The 8,607-nt window shown below is 43.0% G+C and overlaps 1 protein-coding gene across 2 annotated transcripts in view; it reads right to left on the bottom strand.

The window, feature by feature from the left end:
* Window positions 1-360: 360 nt before the first annotated feature.
* Window positions 361-8,607, bottom strand: part of LOC111146169 (nuclear receptor subfamily 4 group A member 3) — a 31,972-nt gene continuing 23,725 nt past the window's right edge. For both annotated transcript variants that reach the window (XM_022501603.1, XM_022501602.1), the window contains exon 7: window positions 361-1,347. In XM_022501603.1, coding sequence (XP_022357311.1) covers window positions 1,100-1,347 — 248 coding nt within the window. In that variant the 3' untranslated portion in view covers window positions 361-1,099. The remainder of the gene's footprint in view (window positions 1,348-8,607) is intronic.

Here is an 8,607-nt window from a genome sequence, read left to right as displayed (position 1 = left end):
CTTTGTAACCAACAACAGAAATTAAATTATATAGATTTTAAAAATCTTGTTACCTCTGGTGTTTACCCTGTATGATCAGTTCCTACCTCTTTGCATGTTCTTATTTAGGGATCAAACGCTTGAGACTCACTGAAAGCTCCTGGGGCTTGTGAATGAACGTGTCGGTCAGCTGCTATTAACTGAAGCAAGTTTAGGGAAGTCTGTCTGGATTGACAGAACACAGCTGAGATGGCTGTATGCATTCTATTTTGTGATCTGAGCCCCTTGCAGGACAGCTGGACAAAGATCTGGATCCATTTAGAATGACCCAAAGTCTTGGATGGACTGTACCTCAGAAGGGTTCTACAGATGGACAAAGCCTCGCTAGGAAAATTAACATGTGTCATTTGCCAACACGACTGCCTCCTTTTTTTTATCTCCATACGAAATAAAGGAGAGTTAATAAACACGATTCAGCAAGACAGCACTTTAAAAATTGCACTTGTATATGGAAACGAACAGCCGTTATCATTTTGCTATGTCTGATTTCTAGGTAATCGTCATCTTTCACCTTTTGTTAAAATAAAATAAAGGAAGAGAGAAATTAAGAAGAGAGAATTTCTGCCTCATTTGCATCACATATATACCCTTGATACAGGAAGTGTATTCTAAAGATCAACGTCAAGATACCTCCTACCCTGGCGAACAACCCTTGGCTGTTCTTGTTTTTAAATACAAAGCAACTCTAATTGTATTCCCCAAAAAGTTTTAAAACAGTTGTATTATCCTTTTTTTTTTTTTTCTCCTGCTGGGATAGCATCGTCCAAAAGTGCTTTGTTAGCAATTTCTTAGAAAACCCTCATGAACTATACCCTCCCCTCCCACACCAACCCCAAAGCCTAAATATAAAACACAACCCCAACACAATACTCTGCAAGTTTTCTGGCTTTAGGTTGTAAGGAAAAGTGCCAGAAAGAAAAAAAAAAAAAAGTCTTTTCTACAGGAGCTGCTTCTCCTCTTAAGGAAGGACAGAAAATGGTAGGTGTCCAGACCCATTCCTCTGCTGCTTAGCAAGAAGGTGCTGGCCACTGAAGCGGCTCCCCGCTCTGGCTGCTCCTGTTCAGAAAGGCAGGGTGTCCAGGAAGAGCTTGTCGATGATGGAAGGTGGAGACACCAAGTCTTCCAGCTTCAGGTAGAAGATGCGCTGGAGGCCCAGGGTGCAGAGCTTGCGCAGTTCCACCAGCGCGCCCAGGACCTTGGGCTCGCTGGGCTCCAAGGCCTGTCCCTTACTCTGGTGGTCTTTCAAGCTGCTTGTGATCTTGTTGCATAGCTCCTCCACTCTCTTTGGTTCTTTTAACCCATGTCGTTCTGCAGAGGGAGAGAAAAGGATAAGTTGAGGAGGTGGTGACATCTTAAGAGACTTTGTTGTTTTGTTTTTGCTTTTTTCTTTTCTTAAAAGTAGGCTCCACACCCAACGTGGGTCTTGAACTCATGACCCTGAGATCAAGAGTCAGATGCTCTACCGACTGAGCCAACCAGGCACCTCATTTTTTTTTTTTAGATTTTATTTATTTATTTGAGAAAGAGAGAAAGGGAGGGATAAAGCATGAGTGGGGGTGGGGAGGGGCAGAAAGAGAGAGAGAGAGAAAGAGAGAAGTAGACTCTCTGCTGAGCAGGGAGCCCTATGTGGGGCTCGATCCCAGGACCCTGAGATCATTACTTGAGCTGAAGGCAGATACTCAGCGGATTGAGCCAGCCAGGTGCCCCAGGCATCCCCATCGTAAGAGGCTCTGAATCTCGAATAGAGGCCCATGTCTTCTTCCACCAGTTGGGATGGCATTTTACAATCCAAGTGCCTTCCTCTTAGAGGTCACTCATAGCCTTTGGTATCAAACGGCACCAGGCTTTGAATCCCAGTCCTGCCACTTCCTCGCTGTGTTCCCCTGAGTTAGCCTCTTAATTTCTGAGCCCCCGTTTCCTTATAAAATGAAGATAATAATTGTTCTTAATTTTCTGGCAGTTTCTGGGAGTACCGGCTTAGGGGAAGCACACCGTTCCTGGCACACAGTCACATTAAATGAATGACAGAGAGGTAATTACTTTGCATACATCGTCCTACAAAAGCCTGGTCAGGAAGCAACTCTTTATCAGAGTGATAGAGAAACACATCCAGGCAAATGAATTAATGTTCCCATCTTAACAGGTGGAGGGGGAGGGGTCCTGTTAGCTCCATTTGCTAATGCAAAGGCTGCCCCATGAGATCCAGCACAAAGCACATTTTTTATGTTTTCATGCTAACCAGCACTGAGAGGAATCCGGCTTTTCTCTTCCTTGTTTGTGGCCCCCCCTTGAAACACCTATTGACCGACGCCTGGCGCCCTGTACAAAATACACGTCTTCCTCCTGTGGAGATGGAAAAGTCAACAAGAAGGGAAGAGGCCCAGAAAGAGGCGCAGCAGGCATTTTACAATGTAGCAAGACATGAACACCTGTATCTCGTATTTTATAAAACAATACAGAAAAGGATCCCCATGTTAAATATTATGATCTCCTATTTTATTTTAAGTGATTTTCTCAAAGTCCCAAAGATTTTGTCCTCCTCCTCCAGAAAGGACTTACTCGCATCCAGTACCAATCACTTTGCTCTCCCTCAGCAATTAGATACCAAAGTCTCTTTCCTGAGAGAAGGGCTTGGCCCTACTTATCTCAGTCAGGGATTTTTATCTCTAAGTATATTTACATGTAAAACAATAACTCTTGTGAGATGGAAGACATCTTTCCAAAGGGAAATCAAGCAGTGGTGTCTCATTTTTCTTACAGTTATTTTTTTCAGTTGGATATATATATATATATATATATATATATATATATACATATATATATATTTTAATTTTTTAAAAAATTCCAGTATAATTAACATATCGCTTTATATTCGTTTCAGGCGTACAAGAGTGTTCAGCAATTCATCAATCCTACATGTTACTCAGTGCTCATCAAGATAAGTATTCTCCTAAACCTCAGTTGGGGAAATTTTTGTTAGGGAAGTTATTTCCTTAAAACAGAAACAAAAAAATAGTCAATTAGTAAAATGAAGCAAGATCCAGACATTTCTTCTCTTGCCCTAAATCAAAGGAGGCCGAGGGACCCGGAGATCCGCACTCTTCCCCAGGCTGGCTGGTTGTGTATGAGCTGGGTTGAGTCCCTCCCTCTTTAGGGCTTGTTTTAAAAGAAGGAGGTCAGACTTAACGACCTTTAAGGTCCCTTCTGGCTCTGATGTGTCGTATTTACATTAAACGACAACCATGAAAACTGTCAGCATCTCAGTTGGATTATAACTTGCAGGCATCTCATCTCCGTGCACCACAATATAGAGCAAAGGGCACTGGACGTGCAGCCAGACAGAGCTGGGCTTCAGGTCTGGTTCTGTTACGTACTAGCTATGTGACCTCATTTCTTTGAGGCTCAATGTCCTTCTAGCAAAATGGGGATTCCAGGGAGGTAGACATACAAGTCTTTATTGTATTCTTCATTTCCTTCTGTGTGTCTCTTTTTTTAAGATTTTATTTTATTTTATTTTTAAAGAGAAAGAGAGAGTGCGCACGTGCATATGCACGTGGGTGTGTGAGAGCGGGGGAAGGGAGCTTGGTGGGGGAGGGGCAGAGGGGAGAGAGAGAATCTTGAGCAGGCTCTATGCCCAGCACTGAGTCTGACGTGGGGCTCAATCTCACAACCTTGAGATCACAACCTGGGCTGAAATCAAGAGTCGGATACTTAACCGGCTAAGCCACCCAGGCACCCCAAGATTTTATTTTTTAAGTCATCTGTAGACCCAGTGTAGGGCTCAAATTCACAACCCTGAGATCAAGAGTTGCATGTTCTACGGACTGAGCCAGCCAGGTCCCCCCTTTTCTGTGTGCCCTAAGTATTGCACAATAAATTGAAAGAAAAATATGATTATAATAAAATCTACTTCCATGGATTATTGTCAGGCTTAATTAAGATGATGTTACCTGAAGACCTTCTGCCAGCTGCATTGTGCTACACACGTGGTACGGTCAGCACCCACAATGGTGCCTGCCGCCTGGCAAATGGTTGGCAACCGCAGGGTCAGACAAAAGGCAGTAAAGTCCCCTACTTCCCAAGCTTTGCAGGGCACGATTCTGCTTTTCCCAGGAAACTGTGAGCTAATCAGCCCAGGTGCAAACCTGTCCTCTCCATTTATCTTTACTGCATACATAGCCCCTTTGTTTAGTCTCAAAAGATGTACCCAGGACTGACCTTCAAGAGAAATTCTGCCTGCAACGGTGTTCTTCTTAAAGTTTTCCCCACCCCCCCCACCCCGCCCCTGGCCCCACCAAAGCACAAAAGCAGACTGCAAGTTTGGCAGTAACTTCAAGAGCTGTAAAATGTTCATAGCCTCTGACCAAGTAATGCCACTCTTGGGAATTTATCTGAAGGAAAAATTCAGCAGAAGACTAAAACTGTATGCACGAACACATTTGGGGGTAGCAGTATCTGTTTAAAAAAACTGGGAAAAAGTTAAGAGGTAGAAGAATAGGGATACTGCTAATGGCATACGCACATAATGGAAGATTCTGTAAACATCAGAAAGGACAAATGGGAAGGCTGTGAAGCGACATGGAAAACTATAAAATATCCCATTAAAGAACAGAATATAAAATGGTATCTAAGATGTGATGACACCTATACAAAATTTATTTCTGCATATAGAAAAGGGTGAAAGGAAACAGAAAAGTGAGAATATTTATGAGCTTGTCATTTTGCTCTTTTCCTTTCTTTTAAAATTTCCAAGTTAGCAGTATTTGTATATTAAACCGCTAGCCTAGAACGATCTGGGATTTGGTCTCTCTCGCAGCTGTAACATGATCAAACAGTCATCTTGCTGATAGTAAATTCTATTAATACCAAGCTATATCGAATTAGGTTCACTATCCGGGGAGAGACGCTTTTCCCAGAATAAAATACCAATCCATTGATTTCAACTTTGCCTTCCTTCCAGTGCCCCATATCTTGCATTATATTCAAGATCCCATATTCGTCTTCAGGCAAAGAAATGGAGCACAGTGCTGGCTGGATTTGGGGAGGGGGTTGATTATGGAACCTAATAACTAGACTTTGTCATGGCCAAACTCACAGAAGGTGCCTCAGAGTTTTCCCTGCTCTCCAACCAGTTGTGACTGCTCAATAACTATGGCAACCATTATTTATTCAGCGAATTGAAGTGGAGATCGATACCTCCCTGCTAGCTGGATCAACCCTAGGCCTGGAATTCCTTGAGGAATTCAGAGACTCTCCTGTTAGAAGCCAAAGGCACCTTCTTTGTTGCTTTGAACAGCTACTGGATTTGTGGTTTCTTTACTTTTTCAAAAGGGCTGAGATAAAATTCAGTCTCCATGCAAACTACTGCCAGCAGCCAGCAAGATTTCCAAGTCACCAGGGAGTCCCTGAGTGGCAGGGACCTTCCTAGTAATCTGCAATTCCTTAAAACCCCAAACACGGATGTTTTCATTTAAGGGACCTCCTTTCTCTTTGGTGCCTGCTAAATATGGCTGCAGTGCTGACAGACAGAGACTCAACAAACCTGGGGAAATCGGACATTTGGATTTCCCCCTTCCTAGAGAATCACACACAGATTTTACTGTAAGATCTTTGTCCACCATTAAACAAAAACACAAGCTCTTTGGCATTTCTTGCTCTTTGACCTACATCATACTACATCATACTACATCATACTATAAATATTTTCGCATTTTAACTCAGCTCTCTCTATCCAAAACTTAAAGACACATCTTATAGAAACGGCTAAGTAATGGATTTATGTGTCAAAGTCATAGTACATATGAGTTGGGAAGGATTTGAGTCATTTAGTTCACACTCCCACCCAAGACAAAAATCCCTGTGGAGATGTCACAAAGTGCTCAGCACCAGCTAGTGCTTAGGGGGCGCCTGGGTGGCTCAGTTGGTTAAGCAACTGCCTTGGGCTCAGCTCATGATCCTGGAATCCGGGGATCGAGTCTAGCATCGGGCTCCCAGCTCCACGGGGAGTCTGTTTCTCCCTCTGACCTTCTCCCTTCTCATGTTCTCTCTCACTATCTCTCTCTTAAATTAAAAAAAAAAAAAATCTTAAAAAAAATTAACAATGTACTTGGTAGCACTTTATATTCTGCTCTTTTACTTAGATTATTTTATCACACCCTCTCAACATCCTTGTGAACTGGACAGGACAAAGATGATCTTTATTTAATAGATAAGAAGGCTCAGGCTCAGAGAGTTAAGTGACTTGCCCATAGTCAAATTTAGCAAATGGCTAATTTCTTTTGCTCCAAGTCCAGACATGTTTCTTTTATACCCGGATGCCTTGAACATCATACGAGAATGTTTTTCATCATGAGATGAATTCAGCCCCTATAACCCCTATAGCCCCTTCCTACTTTCTGTGTACCTAATTAATTAATTGATTAATTAATTCTTTCAACAAATATGTACTGAGTGCCTATTCTGTGCCTAGCAATGTTATAGTCATAGTCATTGGGGGTAGTACAGTGAACAAAACAGACAGACAACAGATCCTATTCCTGCCCTGTGTGGTATTAGTATCTAAAGAAACTGTTGAATTCCTATGCAATTTTAGCTATAAGGGCTGAGAGAGGAAGAGAGGCAGGTGGGAGGAGAAGAGAGGAGGGAGGGAGGGGGAGAGGGAAGGAATGGAAGAGAGGAAAGAGGGAGAGAGAGGGAGAGATCGAGGGAAATAATAGAGCTATTAAGGCCCATGCTCATGGTTTCCCCTTTTTCCCTAGTTAAGATCTACTTATCCTGTAGATTGCAAATCAAGTATTTCTTCAAGGGGACTTTCCTTTTTGCTCTAGTTTAGATCATGTTCTCCTACAGTGTTCTAATTTTTTTCCCTCTGAAGGACATAACAGGGCGAAATCAGATATCCGTCTGACTCTCGTCCGCTCCTCCATTAAGTGTAAGCTCCATGGGGGTATGGGCTGTGTTTGCCCACCGTTATACATGCAACACTACTACATACATACATACTACATAGGAGACACCAATAACTATCTGTTCAATGAATATATATATGGAGGAACAATGACCTGTAAAATACGATTAACTGATACTAAACATGTGGGTTGCTCAGAATAAATAGACAAGTTGGGAGTTAATGAGCAGGGCACAACGGTAAAGAACTTCACAAACGCTAAAACCTACCACATTGGAAGCTTTGGAGCCAGATTTCCCAGAGGGAGAACCTGGCTCTGCCACTTAATGAGCCTGGCTACTTCTGGTCTGTTTCCACATTTGTAAAATACGGCTATAAGGACAGCTACCCCTTGGGTTGTAGTGAGACTTAAACGAATTAACACATATGAAGTGTCTGGGACAATGCCAGCATAGAGTTAAGTACTTAAAAATTTTAGCAAGTATCCTCTATGTCTAAAAACTCAACTCATTAACATCCTCTTCAAATCAGCCACTTCTCTGAGTTTACCTATGAAGGATTTCACGGACCTCCCCATTGCTCTCATAACCATGTCTGACGACTCCTCTCCCCTGGCCATCATAGTTAGTTAATCCATCACAAAAACTCCGATTATTATCTCTGTGATGTGCCTTGCATTTAGCTCCTCCTCTCAATCTCACTGCCTCTGGGCTAGGGCTCCTGTAACTATTACCTACATTGTTTCCAGGGCTCCTGGCTGGTCCCTCTGCTTCCCATCTCTGCTGTAATCCATCCCAGGTCCTTCCAAATCTACTTATTAAATGACATTAAACAAAAGAGCACATGTAAAGCCCTTGGCACACTGCCTGGCACTGGGTATTTTTAAATGGTGGTTATTATTAATTTCCTAGAATCCTAATTACTCATAGCTTTCATTGCCCCTTGCTACTCAAGTGTAGTCCCTATACTAGCCACATCAACATCACCTGGCAGCTTGCTAGAAATGCAGAATCTTAGACCCTGTCCTGAACCAACCTCACCAGAATGTGCAGTTTAACAAGATGCTTAGTGAGTTCATGCCCACAAACGCTGGGGAAGCCTGGTCCCAATGAGATGCCTGAGCCTGTCTGTACCCAGCGTTCGTCCAGTCTCCATAAACCTAACTCCCCAAAGCCACTTGTCCCAGTATCAAATAGTTCTATTACAAAGTTTTTCTTTATGTTTTATGTTTATGATTTTACAGTTCCCAGTTCTTGTCTCTTGGGTACATACAAGAAACAAATTCTCTTCCTTCTGGCAAGCAGCAGGGAACGAGGACAGGGTGATGGTAGCCGTCAGAAGACCCAATAATGACGTGCAATTCCTTCGCTTTCTGAGCAGGTCTCAGGGCACAGGCCAACTCGGAGACAACTGTAATCCAGTTCCAGTCAAAGAGGAGTGCTAATACCAACCAACAAACAGGACCTTCCTGCTCCGCTCCGAGCTCCACTTCTTTCTTGGGGAAGTCATCTCACTGCTACTTCTCACTGCATACATAACATCCTTTACTGGAGGGCAGTCCCCAGAGACACCGAGCCGGTGCTCATGAGGAAGCCACAAGCTGGTCAGGGGTCTATGCTTAGGCTATAATACTGCTTTCCAGTCTGTCTGTCTTTGGTTTA

The sequence above is a fragment of the Enhydra lutris genome, unplaced genomic scaffold (assembly GCF_002288905.1).
Source record: "Enhydra lutris kenyoni isolate GAN:26980312 unplaced genomic scaffold, ASM228890v2 scaffoldscaffold13, whole genome shotgun sequence".
Taxonomy (NCBI): Eukaryota; Metazoa; Chordata; class Mammalia; order Carnivora; family Mustelidae; genus Enhydra; species Enhydra lutris.
This window is presented reverse-complemented; position numbering and strand designations above follow the sequence as displayed.